Source organism: Triplophysa dalaica, chromosome 12 (genome assembly GCF_015846415.1).
Source record: "Triplophysa dalaica isolate WHDGS20190420 chromosome 12, ASM1584641v1, whole genome shotgun sequence".
In the NCBI taxonomy this organism is placed as follows: domain Eukaryota; kingdom Metazoa; phylum Chordata; class Actinopteri; order Cypriniformes; family Nemacheilidae; genus Triplophysa; species Triplophysa dalaica.
Window position 1 is genome coordinate 21,971,083 of NC_079553.1, and position 25,348 is coordinate 21,996,430.

The 25,348-nt window shown below is 36.6% G+C and overlaps 2 protein-coding genes across 4 annotated transcripts; both read left to right on the top strand.

Annotated features, from left to right (window-relative positions):
- The first annotated feature begins 4,318 nt into the window (after window positions 1–4,318).
- Window positions 4,319–19,158, top strand: dhdds (dehydrodolichyl diphosphate synthase). Of its 2 annotated transcripts, none has more exons than XM_056763488.1 (9): window positions 4,319–4,435; window positions 5,269–5,342; window positions 5,438–5,554; window positions 5,652–5,794; window positions 6,215–6,331; window positions 8,751–8,852; window positions 9,047–9,161; window positions 17,946–18,053; window positions 18,435–19,158. In XM_056763488.1, the coding sequence occupies exons 2-9, from the start codon at window positions 5,280–5,282 to the stop codon at window positions 18,681–18,683; spliced, it is 1,014 nt and encodes a 337-aa protein (XP_056619466.1). In that variant the 5' UTR covers window positions 4,319–4,435; window positions 5,269–5,279; the 3' UTR covers window positions 18,684–19,158. The 2 variants fall into 2 exon arrangements, with proteins under 2 accessions (XP_056619466.1, XP_056619467.1); XM_056763489.1 differs by having other exon boundaries at window positions 4,398–4,474.
- Window positions 19,159–19,853: 695 nt separating this feature from the next.
- hmgn2 (high mobility group nucleosomal binding domain 2) lies at window positions 19,854–22,678 on the top strand. Of its 2 annotated transcripts, XM_056762510.1 has the most exons (7): window positions 19,854–20,085; window positions 21,218–21,253; window positions 21,387–21,416; window positions 21,522–21,572; window positions 21,764–21,823; window positions 21,964–22,033; window positions 22,303–22,678. In XM_056762510.1, exons 1-6 carry the CDS (start codon window positions 20,071–20,073, stop codon window positions 21,997–21,999), a joined length of 228 nt encoding a protein of 75 aa, XP_056618488.1. In that variant the 5' UTR covers window positions 19,854–20,070; the 3' UTR covers window positions 22,000–22,033; window positions 22,303–22,678. The 2 variants fall into 2 exon arrangements, with proteins under 2 accessions (XP_056618488.1, XP_056618487.1); XM_056762509.1 differs by having other exon boundaries at window positions 19,855–20,085; window positions 21,964–22,678.
- Window positions 22,679–25,348: the final 2,670 nt, after the last annotated feature.

The following is a 25,348-nucleotide window of genomic DNA, read 5'->3' on the forward strand; positions in this document are numbered from 1 at the left end:
AAAAAAAAACTGATTTTTAAACGAGTTCATTATCATGCTCTCAGTCTTTCATATTAGTGTTGTCTGTCGCTCTTGAGGTTTGCTTTGGTTGGAATTTAACAAACACTGCAATATATGACTGGAACAATACATGCAGGATTTAAATGATTTAACATTCGTGCATTACAGAAGACGGCAAGATTAAATCAAAATGAATTATGTTTGATTTTATTTATGTTTATGTATTAATAAAGCGGTTATAAATAAGAAAGCGGGCTAAGAACCTTTCCCATCTCTGAATGATCACTGACTTCTGTTTAATTTTGCAAAAAAAACGTTTTGATGAATTAATCTGCATGATTACTCTGCACAAGGAACTTTACATCATATCTGCTGTAGTTAATGAGCCTAAACTACTCATACTCAACTATCTAAACTACACCTAAACTACTAAACTGTTTCGCTACCACATGGTGGTGTTTGAGATAGAGGGAGATTTATTTCTGTATATCTTGTTTACTGCACACCTGTCGCATCTAGGCATACTAAGTGTGTCCGGATCTTGCAATTGACCTATTCTTCCTGCTGATGCTTTAGTTTACGTCTTATTGCCCCTAAGCACTTTTGTTTCCTTAGAGTCTGGCTTTTACGCTACAGTAGCTTATAAAACTTAGTTCTGGTGTTTTTAAAGCTTGATTACTTTTTAACGTTGGGCTTTTTTGTTTGTTATAACTGGTCAGAGGGGGGCACGCTGGCTTAGTGGTTAGCACGTTTGCCTCACACCTCCAGGATTGGGGGTTCGATTCCCGCTTCCGACTTGTTTGTGTGGAGTTTGCATGTTCTCCCCGTGCCTCGGGGGTTTCCTCCGGGTTCTCCGGTTTCCTCCCCTGGTCCAAAGACATGCATGGTAGGTTGATTGGCATTTCTGGAAAAAATTGTCCGTAGTGTGTGAGTGTGTGAGTGTGTGAGTGTGTGAGTGCGTGAATGAGTGAGTGTGTGTGCCCTGCGATGGGTTGGCACTCCATCCAGGGTGTATCCTGCCTTGATGCCCGATGACTCCTGAGATAGGCACAGGCTCCCCGTGACACGAGGTAGTCGGATAAGCGGTAGAAAATGGAATAACTGGTCAGAAATGATAAGGAGGCTGCTTCCCGCAATAGAAAATCAATTGAGAGGGTTGGATTGTTTTCATATGGCGTCATAGGGCGTGGCCTACATGCGCTCGGGCTCATGCTTCTCTGTCACAAACTAAAGTCCCTCTGTGAGTGAAGCGTGACATTGCTTTTACCCAATAGAAAATAAAGCCATTTTTATTCTCATTGGATGGGCAAGACAGAGGTTTAAGTGGGCTCAGCCCACCCCTGCCCATGCCTGAGTTGACGAATTGTGCTACCCTGTCGAATTTTGACACATCCAAACAAAACAGGACTAACACCTCGCCCAACCCCTAAACCTTAGTTACCCCTCACAGCACAAGGGTAGCAAAATCTGATGGGAAACTTAAATCAACAGAACACCGGCCCTGATTAAGTGTAGCTATAGTCGATTTTTTTATTTGTCATGTGTATTCAATCCGTGAAAATGAATAGGAGTGTTTTTACACAATTATTTAATTGGCAAAAAGTTAAAGATGAAACAATGGCGGCTTTGGATGAAATAATGGCGGCATTGGCCTTATATTGTATTACATTGGCCTTTCTAAACCTGACGGACCATTGAAAAACACTTTGTCTCTTTCAACTTAAACAGCATTCTTCTTGTTATCAGTTTTTTTGTTTTTGTTTAGTTTATAAAGAGTTTTTTCTTGATAGTCTATAAAAAGTATAGTCTTATATTTGTAAATCGAAATAAAAAATCAAAGTTGAAAAAACATCCTTTTTGTTTTTGCTTTTACGGTAGTGATGGGCGCTTTCGAAACACTGCTTGATGAAGCTTGAAAACCTTTATGAATATTTTGTTTCGAATCAGATAAAGTATACGTGACTTACAAAAAGTAAATAATTAAAGGGATAGTTCCTCCAAAAATGAATATTCTGTCATCATTTACTCCTGTCATGTAATTTCATACCTGTATAAATTAACCACCACTTTCCCCTTTAAATAATAAACTTGTTTGTCATTAAAGCTGTGCAGACAAATAAGCAGGTAAAATAAAGGTAGTGTTATACATCTGGAAAAGGACAATGAAATGATTTTTAAAATGTTTCAGCGTTATACAAAGTTAGCTTTATCTTTATTTTCAGATATTAATTGTAAGAACTCAAAAAGATGCTTCACATTTTGATTTAAACCACACTTATGTGTGAAAGGGAAATTATGATTTACAAAAATTAACGGAGGAAAGAATAAAACAAGACAGAAGCGTCATTTTACTGTTTTGTTTAAGGAAATATGCTTATGCAATATTTAAGCAATTACATGGATTATTAGGGACATCATTGACTGCCTTAAGAAGAATTACATAGTCAAAAGTGCCCGACAACTCTTCTTTTCCTATATTCTTCAAAAGATCTCATTATGTGTTCAACAGAACAACAATACACATTTTCCTAGTATGATAGAGGATGATGTCCCAGAACTGAAAATTGCTAACATTCCTCCAAATATCTTTCTCTGCGTTCATTGGAACAAAGATATTTACACAGTTTTGAAACAACCTGAGGGTGAGAAAATTATGACTCATTGAGGGATGAACTGTCCCTTTATCTGTACTTGCATAAATATTGCAAAAGCGAATTTCCTTAAATAAAAAAGTATAATGACGCTTCTTTCTTGTTTTACTCTTACCTCAGTTTAATTTTTGTAAAACATAATTTCCCTTTCACACATAAGTGTGGTTTAAAACAAAATGTAAAGCATCCTGTTGAGTTCTTACAATGAATATCTGAAAATAAAGATAAAGCTAACTTTGTATAACACTGAAACATTTTAAAAATCATTTCATTGTCCTTTTCCAGATGTATAACACTACCTTTATTTTACCTGCTTATTTGTCTGCACAGCTTTAATGACAAACAAGTTTGTTATTTAAAGGGGAAAGTGGTAATTAATTGTGTTAATGCTATGATGATTATAATTAAATACAACTAAAAACACAAATGCATGAACTCATATTTAATGAAACGTTTGGATTACTAATTCATTTTAAAACCTTACAATTTTAAAAATCTGTCAAATTGAGTTTGGCCTCTCGATGCTGTTACAACATTTTCACCAGCAGGTGGCGCCACAGCATGTGGTGTTTCGAACGCGCTTCGAAAACCTGAATCTAATCATTTTGCGACGCATTTGGTTCAATCTGATACTCTTCCTATAGGGAGATGAGATGGTCTGTAATTATATGGAATATTTCAATTGGAGATCCCGTAAAGGCTAACAAAACCCATTGAACTCCATTAAAATAAAACGAGCATCTGGTCTCATTTCCTGCGTTCCGCTGAAGCTAGGGCGTTAGCATTAGACGTCACGCTATGTTGGCAAAAGGTTTCAGGCTTCTAGTGGCTTTTGGTTCAATTGATTCAGAACTTCGAAAAGCGTCGGCTGTGTCCGAAATTTCCCCCTATACCCCAATTTAGTGCACTATTTGAGGGGACATCCATTTGTAGTGATGTCCGCATAGTAGACTTTATTGAGTGCACTCACTCAATCCCATGATGCATCAGAATAACGATGTAACGTTACTTCACGCATCTCGGCAGCAGATGGCGCCCGCAGCATTTCAAGTGCACTGAGTGTCCGAATTTACTCACTCATTTTCACCCGATCCATTAAGTGGACTATATAGGTGGACTAATATAGGAAATAGTGAATGAGGGTAGAGTGGTCGATTTTCTCCAATCACATGTAGGTTTTGACTAGAAGGGATACATCTACCTCCACTGGGCATGCGCACTTCACACTTTTCGTCACGATTACTATTTTTTATTATTGTGAGGTTATGTTTAGGCTTGTGGTAGGTGTTGGCGTTGTCTTATCTAATGTATTGTAATTATATGGCGAGGGTTTTTACCACTTCCGGCCGAAGCTTTTTTTATTTTGTTTTATTGCTTACTTCCGGCCGTAGCTGTATCCCTTCTAGCAACAATTTACTGTCGTCATTCATAAGTTTAAGTGCCTTTTTTTTTCAAAAAAGTAAAATAAAAACGAAAGTTGGAAGAAAACTATTTAAATTGAATTTGACCTGTTATTTAGGTTAATATTTTTTTCTATCTTTGTATATTATTTTATTTATTTATCTTTCACTCTGTAATTGAATGAGTTTATTTCTAAATGCAGTTTCTTTTTTGTTTTGTTTTCCTTAGAAATGTTATTGTAAAATTGAAATGCCTTATTGTAATTGTTTCTGAAGCATAATGAAAATAAAAAATAAAAAACACACAAAAACAAAAATATACGGTCGCGTTCATATCGCGTCACATCCGGCCAGGGGAAGAAGACGTCATCATACACATAGGCTGTGAGTTGGAGCTTTATGATTTCTTAAAGATCAGCGGATGTACGGTTTGATTTCGATTTGTTTGAATAAAAGCCTCTTTTAATGATTATAATAGTTACACGATTATTTAAGATCGGGGCGCGAGCACTTGTGTACGCTCACGTATAATCGAGATAATGCTGTCATTCAGATATGAAATCAGATTTTAATGTAAATAGAAGACAGAGATAGATATAGCATACAGCGTAGCGCAAAAGAAAAGAAACAATGTTGTATACTTTGTTATTTACCACAGTCAATTACAGTAAACTGTAATTTTATAGTTCTTCTATTAAAATATACTACAGTGTACTTTATACTGAATGCTACGCTGTGTGTGAGTGTATTTTAGTCATTGCTACACTTTGTTGATGTTTACTATATTATTCCTTAGTTTTAACTATAGTGTATTGATAATCTGTAGTAAGCTATATCCTATTATTTACTAGTAAGGTGGGTTGAAACACCTATAGGGTGGTTTATCGTACAGGGTTTTGATCGAAAACAACTTCCAATGACATATCGTAAAATATATCAGTGTAATTGTTTTGTCTCACGAGATGTACACCAGCAATGTTTTTTTTTTTTGTAAATTATGCTTTTAAAGACAATTTAAATATTCTAATTTAACTAAAGCGTAGTCCTGGTTTAAACTTAATCCATGTCCGGGAAACCCCCCCTATAGTTTCTAGGAGTTTTACTACAACACATAAGACTATTTTTCATACGGGAGGTGATCCACTTATACTGTGAAAAAAAAATACATATATTGTAATCATTACACATAGTGACAGTAATTCTTTTCACTTTAACAGAAACAACACTCATGTCGTGGATTCGAGAGACAGAGTTAAGTCTCATAGAAAGACTTACTGCAAACATCCTGAAGGTGAGGTTCATAGTGTCACAGTAGCTCTGAACAATGAAACCGATCTGAAATATTCTTTCTATACCGTCTTGACTTCTGGTAACTCTATATTTTAGGCAGGACCCATGCCCAGACATGTGGCTTTTATCATGGATGGGAATCGTCGTTATGCTCAAAAGAGGCATGTTGAGAGACAGGAGGGCCACACTCAAGGCTTTGACAAACTGGCGGAGGTAAATGCTAAGCCAATATATTGTCTTCACCACGAATCTTACAAACGTGATAAACAATTTTACCCCACATTGATTGTATGTGTTTTGATGCTTACAGACACTGCGCTGGTGTCTGAACCTGGGGATCCATGAAGTCACTGTATATGCGTTCAGCATTGAGAACTTCAAGCGATCCAAAGAAGAGGTGGATGGCCTGATAGAGCTGGCCAGGCAGAAATTCAGCCGCCTGCTGACGGAACAGTAAGTTGATTCTGAATGTTCATCTGTTATTTATAAGAAATATGCTTGGATATTAGAGGTCGCTTTGGATAAATGAATGTCGCCTCACTAAACAAACCCAACATCTTGATTGATTATGGAAAGCGAGTAACTGCTTATTTTTCTGATCTATTGTATCATACACCTGCTATAATAACAAAAAGCTATATTTCAAAAGTCAGCATTTAAGTTTGTCTGTTGAATAAGCAGAGAAAAGGAAAAATATGCAGATGAGCATAATTAACCACAACAATACAGAGGGCGGTGTAGATAGTAGGTGTTCTTGCTAACTGTTATTAGTAGTCAGTCATACTTTATAATACACAATTTGGACTCTGGCATTATGAAGTCATGGGGCTGTGTTATAAAGGCAACAGATGTGTAAATGTGTTGTTGTTTCAGTGAGAATCTTGAGAAGCATGGTGTGTGTGTCCGGGTGCTGGGCGATCTGACTCTTCTTCCTCTAGACCTGCAGCAGCTCATTGCCAATGCCGTGGTGTCCACCAAAGCCCACAACAAGTAACATTAGCATCCTAGTGTTTTCTTTTATAATTAGAATTATTTTTTATATTCAAATCATTTTAGCTACAGTGGTGTGAAAAAGTATTAGCCCACTGCCTGATTTTTTGTTTTTTTGTATATTTGTCATGCTTAAATGATCCAGATCATCGAGCAAATTTTTAAATAAAACAAAGAAAACCAGAGGAAATACAAAATGCAGTTTTTAAATGATCCAATGATCCAATCCAAACAATTCTGACCTTATGTGGAAAAGTAATTGCCCCCTTAACCTAATCACTAGTTGTGCCACCCTTGCCGGCAACAACTGCAATCAAGCGTTTGCGATAGCTCGCAATGAGTCTTTCTGTGGAGGAAATTTGGCCCACTCTTCTTTGATTAATTGTTTTAATTCTGCCACATTGGATGGTCTTCAACCATGAACTTCTCACTAGCACAAAGAAGAGGGAGCCTTTTTCTCCCGTGTTAAAAAACCTGCATTGGCTCACGATAAGTTATAGGATTTAGTATAAGATGTTGTTATTTGTTTTTAAAGCTTTTCACGGTATGGGCACAGAATATATTTCGGAACTGATCCAAAGGAACTCGTGTAGAGATCAAAGGTCTTTCAATGTTGTATTTCTTTCAGTCCTGAGAACTCGCTCAAAAACTACAGGAGATTGTGGATTTTCCGTAACGGGTCCAAGGCTGTGGAATAGGCTTCCATCGGATATTAGATCTGCACACTCTATAGGTGTTTTTAAAATTTGTTTAAAAACGTATTTATTCACTATGGCTTTTTCGCTATTAGTTAACATCGGTTGTTTTATTTTATTCTATTGTTTGTGTGTGTTTGCTGTGTGCGGCCCTTTGGTCTACTGTGTAGTGGAAAGGGCTTTATAAATAAAGTAGACTTGATGAACTGCCTTATTAAGGTCATGCCACAGCATTACAATTGGATTTTAGTCCGGACTTTGCCTAGGCCACACCAAAACTTTATTTAGATTTTTTTAGCCATTCAGAGGTATATTTTTTGGTGTGTTTTGGATCATTGTCCTGCTGCATAACCCAAGTGCGTTTAAGCTTGAGGTCACAAACCGATGGCCGGACATTCTCTTTTAGGATTTTCTGGTAGAGCGCAGAATTCATGGTTCTATTGCCAGTCATCCATGTTCTAAACCTGCAAAGCATGTTTGACTGTTGGTATATGATGTTCTTTTTATGAAATGCTTTGTAAGTTTTACGCCAGATGTAAAGGGACGCATCACACACCTTCCAAGTAGTTCAACTTTTGTCTCATCAGTCCACGGAATATTTCCCCAAATGTTTTGGGGACTATCAAGATGTTTTTTTAGCAAATGTGAGATGAGCCTTTGTGTTCTTTTTGGTCAGCAGTGGTTTTCGTCTTGGAACTCTCCCATGGATGCCATTTTATGCAACGTCTCTTTATTATTGTAGAATCATGTACACTAACCTTAACTGAAGCAAGAGAGGCCTGCAGTTCTTTAGATGTTGTTCTGGGATCCTTTATATTCTCCTGGACGAGTCGTCATTGTGCTCTTGGGGTTCATTTTGGTAGGCCGGCCACTCCTGGTACGGTTTACCAGTGTTCTCCATTTGTGGTCCGCTGGAGTCCCAAAGCCTTAAAAATGGCTTTGTATCCCTTTCTAGACTGATACATTTCAATTACTTTGTTTCTCATCTGTTCTTGAATTTCTTTAGAACGCGGAATGATGTGTTGCTATTTGTTATATCATTTACGCATTACTGTTACCTGTAAATGTATATGCTTTTGACATAATTGCATCATCTTATACATTTGTTTCTTAGTATGTGGAATCCCCTGGGATTCAACTCACAACCTTGCGTTGTTAACACAATGCTCTTACCACTGAGCTACAGGAAAGCTTTAAGACTACTTCAGTTTGATTCAACCGGTCTGGCAGTAATAAGGCTTGAGTCTGGATAGTGAAATTTAACTCAGTTATTCAATTCATCACAGTTAATTCATGATTTACCAAGTGGGGCAATTACTTTTTCACATAGGGTCAGAAATGTTTGGATTGTTTTCCCTTTAATATATAAAACCATAATTCAAAAACTGCATTTTGTATTGACTCTGGTTTTCTTTGGGTAAAATTTAAATGATGATCTAAATCATTTAAGCATGACAAATATGCAAACAACTTAAAATCCTGAAGGGGTTTATATTTTTCACAGCACTGTATATTGTGCCAGGTGTATCCAAAACATTCTCCTCTTGATGCATATGCATACTTTTTTTTTTGAGAATTTTTTTTATTTCAAACAGTACTGTTTTGCTATACACTGTATATTTATCTCTTCTCTTTGACAGCGTGACAATTTAGTTAGATAAATGTAGTTTAATTTAAATTTTATTTGTTCAGGCTCATACATTCTCAACTGCTGGTCTCTGCAGGTGTTTTCTCAATGTATGTTTTGCATACACCTCAAGACATGAAATCGCAAACGCAGTCAAGGAAATGGCCTGGGGAGTCGAGCAGGGTTTCATAAAATCCAGGTAAATGTCAAATTTAAACAGATTTGTGCCTATATATGCTTTTGACATAATTACAATGTTGAAGACATACTTTACCCAATTATTTAAAAGAACTGTATAAGGACAGTCAAATGTGTGACCCTGTTTAAAGGAGATGTTTCATTTCTGTTACCTGCCAATGTATTTATTGTTTTTTTGTGTCTGTGATTTGTCAGTGATGTATCTGAGGTGCTGCTCAGTCAGTGCCTGTACAGCAGTAACTCTCCGAACCCTGATCTGCTCATCCGTACATCTGGAGAAGTGCGATTAAGTGACTTCCTGCTGTGGCAGGTAGTGAATATGATTATTTAATAATTATTCATATAATATGAATATGACTATACATATGCAGCTATAAAGTAGGACTCGTCTTCTCTGTACATACACATCTATAAAGTCAGACTCGTCTTCTCTTTACATACACAGCTATAAAGTCAGACTCGTCTTTTCTATACATACGCAGCTATAAAGTCAGACTCGTCTTCTCTATACATACGCAGCTATAAAGTCAGACCCGTCTTCTCTATACATACGCAGCTATAAAGTCAGACCCGTCTTCTCTATACATACGCAGATATAAAGTCAGACTCGTCTTCTCTTTACATACACAGCTATAAAGTAGGACTCGTCTTTTCTATACATACGCAGATATAAAGTCATACTCTTCTTCTCTTTACATACACAGCTATAAAGTCAGACTCGTCTTCTCTATACATACACAGCTATAAAGTCAGACTCGTCTTCTCTTTACATACACAGCTATAAAGTCAGACTCGTCTTCTCTATACATACGCAGCTATAAAATCAGACGTGTCTTCTCTTTACATATGCAGCAATAAAATCAGACGTGTCTTCTCTATACATACGCAGCTATAAAATCAGACTCATCTTCTCTTTACATACGCAGCTATAAAGTCAGACTCGTCTTCTCTGTACATACACATCTATAAAGTCAGACTCGTCTTCTCTTTACATACACAGCTATAAAGTCAGACTCGTCTTCTCTATACATACGCAGATATAAAGTCAGACTCGTCTTCTCTTTACATACACAGCTATAAAGTCAGACTTGTCTTCTCTTTACATACACAGCTATAAAGTCAGACTCGTCTTCTCTATACATACGCAGATATAAAGTCAGACTCGTCTTCTCTTTACATACACAGCTATAAAGTAGGACTCGTCTTTTCTATACATACGCAGATATAAAGTCATACTCTTCTTCTCTTTACATACACAGCTATAAAGTCAGACTCGTCTTCTCTTTACATACACAGCTATAAAGTCAGACTCGTCTTCTCTTTACATACACAGCTATAAAGTCAGACTCGTCTTCTCTTTACATACGCAGATATAAAGTCAGACTCGTCTTTTCTATACATACGCAGATATAAAGTCAGACTCGTCTTCTCTATACATACACAGCTATAAAGTCAGACTCGTCTTCTCTTTACATACACAGCTATAAAGTCAGACTCGTCTTCTCTTTACATACACAGCTATAAAGTCAGACTCGTCTTCTCTTTACATACACAGCTATAAAGTCAGACTCGTCTTCTCTATACATACGCAGCTATAAAGTCAGACTCGTCTTTTCTATACATACGCAGATATAAAGTCATACTCTTCTTCTCTTTACATACACAGCTATAAAGTCAGACTCGTCTTCTCTTTACATACACAGCTATAAAGTCAGACTCGTCTTCTCTATACATACACAGCAATAAAGTCAGACTCGTCTTCTCTTTACATACACAGCTATAAAGTCAGACTCGTCTTCTCTATACATACACAGATATAAAGTCAGACTCGTCTTCTCTATACATACACAGCAATAAAGTCAGACTCGTCTTCTCTATACATACGCAGATATAAAGTCATACTCTTCTTCTCTTTACATACGCAGATATAAAGTCATACTCTTCTTCTCTTTACATACACAGCTATAAAGTCAGACTCGTCTTCCCTATACATACGCAGATATAAAGTCATACTCTTCTTCTCTTTACATACGCAGCTATAAAATCAGACTCATCTTCTCTTTACATACGCAGCTATAAAGTCAGACTCGTCTTCTCTGTACATACACATCTATAAAGTCAGACTCGTCTTCTCTTTACATACACAGCTATAAAGTCAGACTCGTCTTCTCTATACATACGCAGATATAAAGTCAGACTCGTCTTCTCTTTACATACACAGCTATAAAGTCAGACTTGTCTTCTCTTTACATACACAGCTATAAAGTCAGACTCGTCTTCTCTATACATACGCAGATATAAAGTCAGACTCGTCTTCTCTTTACATACACAGCTATAAAGTAGGACTCGTCTTTTCTATACATACGCAGATATAAAGTCATACTCTTCTTCTCTTTACATACACAGCTATAAAGTCAGACTCGTCTTCTCTTTACATACACAGCTATAAAGTCAGACTCGTCTTCTCTTTACATACACAGCTATAAAGTCAGACTCGTCTTCTCTTTACATACGCAGATATAAAGTCAGACTCGTCTTTTCTATACATACGCAGATATAAAGTCAGACTCGTCTTCTCTATACATACACAGCTATAAAGTCAGACTCGTCTTCTCTTTACATACACAGCTATAAAGTCAGACTCGTCTTCTCTTTACATACACAGCTATAAAGTCAGACTCGTCTTCTCTATACATACGCAGATATAAAGTCATACTCTTCTTCTCTTTACATACACAGCTATAAAGTCAGACTCGTCTTCTCTTTACACACACAGCTATAAAGTCAGACTCGTCTTCTCTTTACATACACAGCTATAAAGTCAGACTCGTCTTCTCTATACATACACAGCAATAAAGTCAGACTCGTCTTCTCTATACATACGCAGATATAAAGTCATACTCTTCTTCTCTTTACATACGCAGATATAAAGTCATACTCTTCTTCTCTTTACATACACAGCTATAAAGTCAGACTCGTCTTCCCTATACATACGCAGATATAAAGTCATACTCTTCTTCTCTTTACATACACAGCTATAAAGTCAGACTCGTCTTCTCTTTACATACACAGCTATAAAGTCAGACTCGTCTTCCTTATACATACGCAGATATAAAGTCATACTCTTCTTCTCTTTACATACACAGCTATAAAGTCAGACTCGTCTTCCTTATACATACGCAGATATAAAGTCATACTCTTCTTCTCTTTACATACACAGCTATAAAGTCAGACTCGTCTTCTCTATACATACGCAGCTATAAAGTCAGACTCGTCTTCTCTATACATATGCAGCTATAAAGTCAGATTCGTCTTCTCTGTACATACGCAGATATAAAGTCAGACTCGTCTTCTCTTTACATACACAGCTATAAAGTCAGACTCGTCTTCTCTATACATACACAGCAATAAAGTCAGACTCGTCTTCTCTATACATACGCAGATATAAAGTCATACTCTTCTTCTCTTTACATACGCAGATATAAAGTCATACTCTTCTTCTCTTTACATACACAGCTATAAAGTCAGACTCGTCTTCCCTATACATAAGCAGATATAAAGTCATACTCTTCTTCTCTTTACATACACAGCTATAAAGTCAGACTCGTCTTCTCTTTACATACACAGCTATAAAGTCAGACTCGTCTTCCTTATACATACGCAGATATAAAGTCATACTCTTCTTCTCTTTACATACACAGCTATAAAGTCAGACTCGTCTTCCTTATACATACGCAGATATAAAGTCATACTCTTCTTCTCTTTACATACACAGCTATAAAGTCAGACTCGTCTTCTCTATACATACGCAGCTATAAAGTCAGACTCGTCTTCTCTATACATATGCAGCTATAAAGTCAGATTCGTCTTCTCTGTACATACGCAGATATAAAGTCATACTCTTCTTCTCTTTACATACACAGCTATAAAGTCAGACTCGTCTTCTCTATACATACGCAGCTATAAAGTCAGACTCGTCTTCTCTATACATATGCAGCTATAAAGTCAGATTCGTCTTCCCTGTACATACGCAGATATAAAGTCATACTCTTCTTCTCTTTACATACACAGCTATAAAGTCAGACTCGTCTTCTCTATACATACACAGCTATAAAGTCAGACTCGTCTTCTCTATACATATGCAGCTATAAAGTCAGACTCGTCTTCTCTATACATACGCAGATATAAAGTCAGACTCGTCTTCTCTATACATACACAGCTATAAAGTCAGACTCGTCTTCTCTATACATACGCAGCTATAAAATCAGACGTGTCTTCTCTTTACATACACAGCTATAAAGTCAGACTCGTCTTTTCTATACATACGCAGCTATAAAGTCAGACTCGTCTTCTCTATACATACGCAGCTATAAAGTCAGACCCGTCTTCTCTATACATACGCAGCTATAAAGTCAGACCCGTCTTCTCTATACATACGCAGATATAAAGTCAGACTCGTCTTCTCTTTACATACACAGCTATAAAGTAGGACTCGTCTTTTCTATACATACGCAGATATAAAGTCATACTCTTCTTCTCTTTACATACACAGCTATAAAGTCAGACTCGTCTTCTCTATACATACACAGCTATAAAGTCAGACTCGTCTTCTCTTTACATACACAGCTATAAAGTCAGACTCGTCTTCTCTATACATACGCAGCTATAAAATCAGACGTGTCTTCTCTTTACATATGCAGCAATAAAATCAGACGTGTCTTCTCTATACATACGCAGCTATAAAATCAGACTCATCTTCTCTTTACATACGCAGCTATAAAGTCAGACTCGTCTTCTCTGTACATACACATCTATAAAGTCAGACTCGTCTTCTCTTTACATACACAGCTATAAAGTCAGACTCGTCTTCTCTATACATACGCAGATATAAAGTCAGACTCGTCTTCTCTTTACATACACAGCTATAAAGTCAGACTTGTCTTCTCTTTACATACACAGCTATAAAGTCAGACTCGTCTTCTCTATACATACGCAGATATAAAGTCAGACTCGTCTTCTCTTTACATACACAGCTATAAAGTAGGACTCGTCTTTTCTATACATACGCAGATATAAAGTCATACTCTTCTTCTCTTTACATACACAGCTATAAAGTCAGACTCGTCTTCTCTTTACATACACAGCTATAAAGTCAGACTCGTCTTCTCTTTACATACACAGCTATAAAGTCAGACTCGTCTTCTCTTTACATACGCAGATATAAAGTCAGACTCGTCTTTTCTATACATACGCAGATATAAAGTCAGACTCGTCTTCTCTATACATACACAGCTATAAAGTCAGACTCGTCTTCTCTTTACATACACAGCTATAAAGTCAGACTCGTCTTCTCTTTACATACACAGCTATAAAGTCAGACTCGTCTTCTCTTTACATACACAGCTATAAAGTCAGACTCGTCTTCTCTATACATACGCAGCTATAAAGTCAGACTCGTCTTTTCTATACATACGCAGATATAAAGTCATACTCTTCTTCTCTTTACATACACAGCTATAAAGTCAGACTCGTCTTCTCTTTACATACACAGCTATAAAGTCAGACTCGTCTTCTCTATACATACACAGCAATAAAGTCAGACTCGTCTTCTCTTTACATACACAGCTATAAAGTCAGACTCGTCTTCTCTATACATACACAGATATAAAGTCAGACTCGTCTTCTCTATACATACACAGCAATAAAGTCAGACTCGTCTTCTCTATACATACGCAGATATAAAGTCATACTCTTCTTCTCTTTACATACGCAGATATAAAGTCATACTCTTCTTCTCTTTACATACACAGCTATAAAGTCAGACTCGTCTTCCCTATACATACGCAGATATAAAGTCATACTCTTCTTCTCTTTACATACGCAGCTATAAAATCAGACTCATCTTCTCTTTACATACGCAGCTATAAAGTCAGACTCGTCTTCTCTGTACATACACATCTATAAAGTCAGACTCGTCTTCTCTTTACATACACAGCTATAAAGTCAGACTCGTCTTCTCTATACATACGCAGATATAAAGTCAGACTCGTCTTCTCTTTACATACACAGCTATAAAGTCAGACTTGTCTTCTCTTTACATACACAGCTATAAAGTCAGACTCGTCTTCTCTATACATACGCAGATATAAAGTCAGACTCGTCTTCTCTTTACATACACAGCTATAAAGTAGGACTCGTCTTTTCTATACATACGCAGATATAAAGTCATACTCTTCTTCTCTTTACATACACAGCTATAAAGTCAGACTCGTCTTCTCTTTACATACACAGCTATAAAGTCAGACTCGTCTTCTCTTTACATACACAGCTATAAAGTCAGACTCGTCTTCTCTTTACATACGCAGATATAAAGTCAGACTCGTCTTTTCTATACATACGCAGATATAAAGTCAGACTCGTCTTCTCTATACATACACAGCTATAAAGTCAGACTCGTCTTCTCTTTACATACACAGCTATAAAGTCAGACTCGTCTTCTCTTTACATACACAGCTATAAAGTCAGACTCGTCTTCTCTATACATACGCAGATATAAAGTCATACTCTTCTTCTCTTTACATACACAGCTATAAAGTCAGACTCGTCTTCTCTTTACACACACAGCTATAAAGTCAGACTCGTCTTCTCTTTACATACACAGCTATAAAGTCAGACTCGTCTTCTCTATACATACACAGCAATAAAGTCAGACTCGTCTTCTCTATACATACGCAGATATAAAGTCATACTCTTCTTCTCTTTACATACGCAGATATAAAGTCATACTCTTCTTCTCTTTACATACACAGCTATAAAGTCAGACTCGTCTTCCCTATACATACGCAGATATAAAGTCATACTCTTCTTCTCTTTACATACACAGCTATAAAGTCAGACTCGTCTTCTCTTTACATACACAGCTATAAAGTCAGACTCGTCTTCCTTATACATACGCAGATATAAAGTCATACTCTTCTTCTCTTTACATACACAGCTATAAAGTCAGACTCGTCTTCCTTATACATACGCAGATATAAAGTCATACTCTTCTTCTCTTTACATACACAGCTATAAAGTCAGACTCGTCTTCTCTATACATACGCAGCTATAAAGTCAGACTCGTCTTCTCTATACATATGCAGCTATAAAGTCAGATTCGTCTTCTCTGTACATACGCAGATATAAAGTCAGACTCGTCTTCTCTTTACATACACAGCTATAAAGTCAGACTCGTCTTCTCTATACATACACAGCAATAAAGTCAGACTCGTCTTCTCTATACATACGCAGATATAAAGTCATACTCTTCTTCTCTTTACATACGCAGATATAAAGTCATACTCTTCTTCTCTTTACATACACAGCTATAAAGTCAGACTCGTCTTCCCTATACATACGCAGATATAAAGTCATACTCTTCTTCTCTTTACATACACAGCTATAAAGTCAGACTCGTCTTCTCTTTACATACACAGCTATAAAGTCAGACTCGTCTTCCTTATACATACGCAGATATAAAGTCATACTCTTCTTCTCTTTACATACACAGCTATAAAGTCAGACTCGTCTTCCTTATACATACGCAGATATAAAGTCATACTCTTCTTCTCTTTACATACACAGCTATAAAGTCAGACTCGTCTTCTCTATACATACGCAGCTATAAAGTCAGACTCGTCTTCTCTATACATATGCAGCTATAAAGTCAGATTCGTCTTCTCTGTACATACGCAGATATAAAGTCATACTCTTCTTCTCTTTACATACACAGCTATAAAGTCAGACTCGTCTTCTCTATACATACGCAGCTATAAAGTCAGACTCGTCTTCTCTATACATATGCAGCTATAAAGTCAGATTCGTCTTCCCTGTACATACGCAGATATAAAGTCATACTCTTCTTCTCTTTACATACACAGCTATAAAGTCAGACTCGTCTTCTCTATACATACACAGCTATAAAGTCAGACTCGTCTTCTCTATACATATGCAGCTATAAAGTCAGACTCGTCTTCTCTTTACATACACAGCTATAAAGTCAGACTCGTCTTCCTTATACATACGCAGATATAAAGTCATACTCTTCTTCTCTTTACATACACAGCTATAAAGTCAGACTCGTCTTCCTTATACATACGCAGATATAAAGTCATACTCTTCTTCTCTTTACATACACAGCTATAAAGTCAGACTCGTCTTCTCTATACATACGCAGCTATAAAGTCAGACTCGTCTTCTCTATACATATGCAGCTATAAAGTCAGATTCGTCTTCTCTGTACATACGCAGATATAAAGTCATACTCTTCTTCTCTTTACATACACAGCTATAAAGTCAGACTCGTCTTCTCTATACATACGCAGCTATAAAGTCAGACTCGTCTTCTCTATACATATGCAGCTATAAAGTCAGATTCGTCTTCCCTGTACATACGCAGATATAAAGTCATACTCTTCTTCTCTTTACATACACAGCTATAAAGTCAGACTCGTCTTCTCTATACATACACAGCTATAAAGTCAGACTCGTCTTCTCTATACATATGCAGCTATAAAGTCAGACTCGTCTTCTCTATACATACGCAGATATAAAGTCAGACTCGTCTTCTCTATACATACACAGCTATAAAGTCAGACTCGTCTTCTCTATACATACGCAGCTATAAAATCAGACGTGTCTTCTCTTTACATATGCAGCAATAAAATCAGACGTGTCTTCTCTATACATACGCAGCTATAAAGTCAGACTCATCTTCTGTATACAATTGCAAGCTTATAAAGTCTCTTGCATCTGCATTCTAACCTTGAAAAACTGGGAAACCGTCCAATTCCACAAAAAACTGTGATACAGATTTTTTGGCCAAACGACCCATCTCTACCCTTTACTGTGAAAACAGAACAAAAAAATGTGGATTCACATTAAAGTTGAAAATAAGATCCAAACACAGAATTATAGAAGAAGTAATTGCTTGTACAAACTGATGACAGAATTTTCCCTTTTAAGTGAGCCCTTTAAGCATGTATTATTAATTTTAATATTCACCTGCAGGTTTTGACTGTAAATGTTTTTTTTTCATTTTCCTGTATCTCCACAGACCTCATATTCGTGCCTAGTGTTCCAGTCTGTCCTGTGGCCAGAATATTCCTTCTGGAATCTGTGTGAAGCTATTTTGCAGTACCAGTTAAGCTATCGATCTCTCCAGGTATGTCGTAATACTGTTATTTTCGGGTTTCTGCTTTTATACTGACACACAGTTAGAATGACTTTCCGGTAAAAGTTTTAGTTGCAGTTTTGTAACTATTTTTGCAAATTCATGTCCCAATAATTTAGGCTTCCGAGTTAAATTGTTTTTTTCCAAATGATTCAGATGTTTATGACCAATGTTAAGACACAGGATATTGTATTGCAACCTTTACCGTTGTTACTTAATGCTCAAGTACTTTTTGTGTAAATGTTTGTTAGAAATATTGCTTAAATGCTTTCCTAACACTGCAATTATAACATCAATTAAATATATAAGGAACCTAAAATCATAACCTCATTTTAAAGTTTATTAAAGCATAGTTGTGTCTAATTGTTGCAGAAAGCTCAGGAGCTGCACAGAAAAGATGAAGTACGACAGCAGATGGAAGCCGACCGCACATGTGTGGCTGAACTCCTGCAGCATCGTGGGAATGGAAAGCCTCTGGATGCCCAGAGTCAACAGACAGCGCTTCTCAACTACACTACCAGACGAGAGGAGAGGGTGCAATGCTTTCTGGATGCCCTTCACCACAAGAGAGACACTTTCTTCAGTGACTTAAGCAGCCAAACAGTCGTTACTCAGACTTGAACATTTTGCATTTACAGATATGTAAATACTTGAGATCAGGAAGGAAGTTTCACCCCGTTTTATGGGGCATAGATTATGTATGTTTGTCATTGAAATGACCCCTGTAGACATGGATTATCAATCTTTAAATAAATTCATTTTCATTTACTAAGGGGTTTTCTTTTTGCAAACTAGAAATGCTAGAAAATACAATAGATGAGTCATTTTACTGTGGCTGCCAGTTTTGCATAGATGCACACAGGGTTTCTTTATGACTCACTAATTTGTGAACAAGAGACTGTCTAGAGTAAGATAGCTTGCGAGAAGAATGTTGAGATTTGAGTCATTCTAGGGAAGAAAAAAGCATAAAAATATGTTTTGTTTCTGTTTTCGTGACCATAAGGATGAATTATTGGTCACTTTTAGCAATCAATGCCATTTCTTAAAGAGAAAAGAAAGCATAAGAAAATAAATAAAATATAATTCTCTTACAGTACTTTGAGCATGAGTTTGATCTGTGTCTAACCATAGTGACTTTCTTGCATAGTGCCACTAAAATCATGGGTTTTATTTTCAGAAAATGCATGTATGGATCTAATCCAAGCTTTCTATCAAAACTACTGGCCTATAGATAAATGTAAGTATTCTGGTTGTTTTTTAATGCTGGTAGTATTTTGACACTCATGTTCTTAAAAATTCTTAAATGCTTGTTTTGTACTTAATGTATAAAAGTATAAAATGTGCCTACATGTGCATGCCTTTACAAAACAAAACTTTAATACCTTTTCTTAATAGATATGTTTGATGAATAGTGAAGGGAAAGTATTCACAAAATGTCCCGCAAATAGAAACTCTTTCAAAACTACTTCAAAAGTAATCAAAATATGTTCTGATGCGTTCAGAAACGTTTAAAGAAGTTCATATTTTATTTTGAACTCCGTGTGCGTAAGTTATTCTGCGGATGACTTTTCTATCTTTCTGAATGACGGAAAAATAGTGACAGTAACATTAAAGGACGATCTGTATTTAAACTACATTTAAAAAATAAAATCCCGCTCTAAATCTCTTGTGGCCCACAGGGGGCGTCCTTCTGACCCGGACGAGTGCAGCATCTCTCTGCTCTCTGAAACCTGACCGGAGAAGATGTCATTGTTGCTTTAAGAGATAAGCAACGCCCAGCGATACGTGATCGTTTTCGCAGCCAATCCCGGAGCCGAAAATGCAAGATCTGGTTTAAACCGGTTTCTTTCTTAAATTTCAATATAAAAAACTTAAATAAAACATATAGAGCCGTTATTGTATTTTACGCGAACCGCGGCGAGGCGTGCACGACAGCGTTGCTCACCGGCGCATTATTTACACGAATATCCTCCACTTATTATTTTTTCGCGGATTTTTTGCAGTCAAGATGCCCAAAAGAAAGGTAAGGATTTGTAGCATTATTTTAAAACATTTTTTGGAAATAGTTAGGATTTTTGGTATTTGTGTCTGTAAACATGTATGTTTTTTTCTGTTTTCGTGGATGTGTTGTGGTTGTGTAGTTGTTCTGTAATGGCGGACAGTGGCTTTTACATACTGTCAGGCGATTTGTCAATCTTACCGCGTTGTGACGAAAACAAGACTATAAAAAATGCTTTATTGAAATTATGAAACAATGCAACGAGTTGCACTTGAAAACGCAAACATTATAACCATACACGCTAACATCATAACCTTAAAACCGTGCTTTTATTTGAGTGTTATTGGGCTAAAACGGCGGTAAATCTTGTAAAATCAGTCTGGAACTCTAGCTTTGCAGATCATACAGTGTTGTTAATGCTTGGTGAACTTTCATGGTCGCAGAACGTATGTAAATATTACGTTTAATACCAATATTACTGCAGTTATAACGCGGCAGATTTGTGCTAGTGTTCAAGGAGAAAAGGCGAATTTTAAGCCATTCTGTTTATGGTTTGACAAGATATCATATTAAAAAACAACAGTGTGAATTTTCGATGCTAAGTCGATATATTTTCATACACTTCTAAGCTTCTTTGCTCTACTGAGACTAATGCTGTGTTGTGCAGTACGCCTAACGTTAGTCGAAACGTCAAGCTGCCATCTTTACAGCACCTGTGTCTTCACTAGCTGAAGACGGCGCCTTACGAGTGAACGGCTTTTAAATGAGGTCTAAGTTCGTTTTTGCACGCTACGTTAATGTAAAATGTGCTTTTAAACGAGTCACGGAGATTTCTTGAAGAAAAACGAGAGAACGTTGTGCTTTGGGCTGAAAATCGCCATTCCTTTAAAAGGCGCGTAGTGATGGAGCCAAACAAAAGGAAGCGATGTTGCCCGCGCGCACTTACAGTCCCGATTTGAATTTGAATATGCGCGGGAACGCGGAGCAGAAATAAAGTCAGCAGAGAAAAGTGCTCGTCCGTTATGAAAAACAGCCGCGGTTTATCCGCTCTGACGTCATGTCCTGTAACTGTCACGGGTGGTAATTTTTGTGTTTTTCATTCATTTTGAAAATCGTCGTTTTTGACAAATCTTCTTGTTCTTTGATTCTCTTGCAGATTGACGGAGACAAGGCCGCCAAAGCCAAGGAGGAGGTTTGCATATTTACAACTACTGTTTCATTTTACTAGAATTTATTTATTTGATTTTTCATTGTACTAAACTCTTTTTTATTATATTAATTGTTCATATATCATTAGTATGTTAATTCATATTATTGTGTTGCAGCCAACAAGACGCTCCGCAAGGCTGTCCGCTGTAAGTGTGTATTTGTTTTTGTTTTCACATATGGTTACTGCAGTAAGACTTTATGTAAACACACTATGAATGTAGCCTAATTCATCTCCCTACATTGGTTTACAGAAGCCAACTTCTTCTAAGCCTGAACCAAAGCCCAAGAAAGCATCCCCTAAGGTAATCATGTGGGGTTATGTATTTTATTCTCAATAAATGTTTTCAACATTTTGTGCATTGCAAGCATAATGCTTTGCCCAGCTGCCAGTCAACAGATCTATTCGTAACAAAGATTGAAAACATCAAATTCCATTTTTAACCTGTCTGTTAATATTATTGTTGTGTGAATATTTGTCATTTTCGTCATACAGAAGGCAGCCAAGGGGAAGAAGGGCAACCCTTCTGAAAATGGGGATGCCAAGGCAGATCAGGTGGGTTTAAAAAATAGCTAAAAGTAAAGCCTTGTTCTTTACCTTAAAATGATGTTTTATATCTTCAACAAATTGCATAAATATAGCATCAAACTTAATAAACGTGACATCACTAAGTCTAATATCTCACTTTCTTCTAGGCACAGAAGGTTGAAGCTTCTGCCGATGCCAAATGAAAGCTAATGAGTGTCTGATCCTTCTATGTACTTGGTGACTGTACAGTTTGAAATAACTATTTTTTACCAAGTTTTATATTAAGAATAACATTTATAGTTGACTTGTTGACTTGCTTTTGATGTACTGATTGATTTGACCGGAGTTACTATATTTCATTCATATCCATTTTTATCCCATTTTTTTAAATCAAGCCGTCTTGCCGAAACAATTTCTCCTTGCTAAATCTGTTTTCAAAGCGGTGAATGCAAGTATATTGTTCTAAAGTTTGTGTATTTCTTTATCTTTCTTCTTTTCTTTCTTAGTTTATCCTTGGATTTTAAACACCAAACCTTCTCAAAGGCAGCTTAAGAGTGTTTCTCAAATGTTTTCAGGAAGGCTTTTCACCATTTTGTTAGCATTTAATCTTACAAATACTGTTTTTTTTTTCTTTTCGTTTTTACATTATTTTTAAAAAAGTAGTTAGAAATGAAAGTGTCACAAAAAAATTGAATAATAGGGCAACAATGATGAATAAATTTGCAACATGAACTTTTATTATCCTTACAGCTGTGTGTTCTGAACTTGTCTTTTTTTATTTTTATTAAGTTATGTTCTGAAAGTGGAAGGATATTCAGTGACTCTGAAAAAAAATGCTTTGTTTTAAATGGTTTTGAATAAAAAAACTGTCCTGAAAAAACATTCTTGTTGTCGTGTTGTGTGCATTCTTGATACATGGTGTTCATGTTATATACAACTTTGATTACAAGCCTTACAATAAGTAAATAAAACTTAAGAAAAATAAAGCTCTTAAGATATCTTAAATGCATTTGACAGTGTATAAGGATCTTAGCATATGCTTTCTAACCAAATGAACTTGAAATAAAGTGAACATTCTAAGCTAGGAAGAAATAAGTGGTCATGAATACACCATTTCCATCATTACCTTACCTAATAAACTGATTTAGAGCTGTATTGTGGGGAGGAGTGACAAAAATAAATCAATTATAAACTCAATTAAATAAAGCTGGAGTCAACTGGATTTTTGAATAATTAAAATGCTATTCCGAAAAAACTTTATGTAATAAAAGGAAATCCGTATGTGCAGTTGCAGTTACGTGTGTTTGTCGCTAGGTGTCAGTGTCGTATAATAAATCAGGCACGCAGCGCTACGTTGCAATACATTCAATGACCAGCAGGTGGTGCTAGAGGTTTAACTAAAACCATGTGCTCAATTTTCTGATTCATTAAGAAACGACACAGGTAGGAAAAAATGTCAATATAAGAAAAATGTCATTTTTCGTAATAATTGCTAGATGTATTTTTTACCGCTGAACTTTGTATGGATGTGATTGTCTTTGAGAGTGGCAAATGTGCCCATGTAAACTTCTATCGCTATAAACGCAAATGTATACATATTCTTAATAAAATAAATAAATAAACATTTATCAAAGGAAGCTTTAAGCAAAAATCTTAAACATTTCTCAAAATCCCTTCAAAACCTGCATTTCCTACGGAGAGCACAAACCCACTCTGCTCCCGTGAGAGTAAAAACGCTTCACGTAAATTAAACGTTTATGCAAATAAATAAACAGCTTTTTCTCTGTTTAACTGTCATTGACCTCATATGAGTCCCAACAAACACATCGAGTGAAGTGTCCTTAGGCTTCTTCTTGAAACCCAACGTCACATACAGCAGGCCTACTGTTCACATCTACTCCAGGTTTAGCACCAGGTGTCAACATTGTCATCGACCTCACTGTGTTGATTGACCTGCACATGGGCTTGAAAAGAGATATTGGTTTGTTTACTGTGTAAACAGCTTTAAATACGTAAAGAGAGCTTTTACTTTAGAAACTGACAGACTCGATATCAGGCTGTTTCTCGGTGTTCGCTGCGTTTGTCTGAATTCAAGACTTTGTTTGCTAATTTACTGATACAGATGATAAAACGGAAACGGAACGTCACGTTGATAACACAGAGTAATTATTGACCATCCAATTCAATTCCATCACGTATATACATCACTGGCAATCTATAAGGTCCAGCTCAACTTTGACCCAAGCGCATGAAAACATGTGATTGAAATTATATCAAACGTGGAAGACGTGCATGTTGTTATGTTCCCCCAACAAGTCAAGTCAGGGTCTGCACGTCCACATGGTCTCAAACGTGACTGGTTAGCCCCGCCCCCAATTGAAACCATAGGCTGACGTTGGTCCATATATAGGGCTAATGTGTAGGAACATCGACTTCATTTAGTTTTCTGGCTCTTTCACCTCACCCCGCAGCGGCCTGTCTTCAGGTAAGCAACACATACAAAAGTCATTTTGCGCCAAAAGCAGCAGTGCAAAGTTGATAGTATTGTAGATGACAATTTTAATCAACTTGAAACTGGTTGGTCGTGTAGTGACACGCCTCACGTTAACACTCAAACAGCTGTTTTATATGTGGGATTGATTGTTGCCTAATGTGACGCTTTAGCTTTGCGCCAGATGCAACAAACTTGCACAAAAAACGCATGGAAGTGAAACGGTGTGCTGTCGAATGTCGATACGTCATCCACTTACTGTAAAAAACAAATGAACGTTTAATTCATTATTTGTGTATTTTGAAGCGAAAACTAGCTTGCAAAGTACTTTTAAGTTGATGTTTCATTCATTGATGCGCAAGTTTAATGTGTCGTTTTTATTTTCAAACCTGAGAATTCACTTGTGCAACTGGGGATGAATACAATAGATATTGTGAAATTTAGAAATAACAAAAAGTTAAACTATAAACAAAGTTGGCAATGAAGTAATGTGAACTCTGAATGCTCTATGGATGCGTTGGTTATTTGCTTGAAAAAAACGTTACAGTAACATTTCTTGTTTGTTTTCTGTAGAGATGTAGTGGTCTTCAAGTTATGAACTAGTTTAATTTGAACTTTATTTAGTGTTGTGAGCAGAAGGGATGTGCCAACATGTTTTTTTGTTCCTTTAAGTACAAGTACACGCTTTACATCATAAGATCACATCAGACTGTAGTGTTAAAATCATACAAAAGTAACCTTTCAACATTGAAAGTGAAATTTGTTTTGGCACCTTTTTAGAAACCTGTTTTAAAAGCACTCCTCTTGTGTCATTCATAAAGTAACATAAATATGTTAATGGGTCGTTACGACTATCAGTGTTTGCATCTCTCCTGCTGCAGGGGGCTGAATATTCAAACTGTGGGTGAGAAGAACCCCACGCTGGTCCTCAATCCTCACATCTCCAGCTGAAAACGAGCAAACCAACACCGAAAACCATTTAGTATTTACCTTCATTGCAAATACAAATGCACCTCCTCTGAGCCCTTTCAAGGGTAGAGACCCTCACTAATAGACTGTTT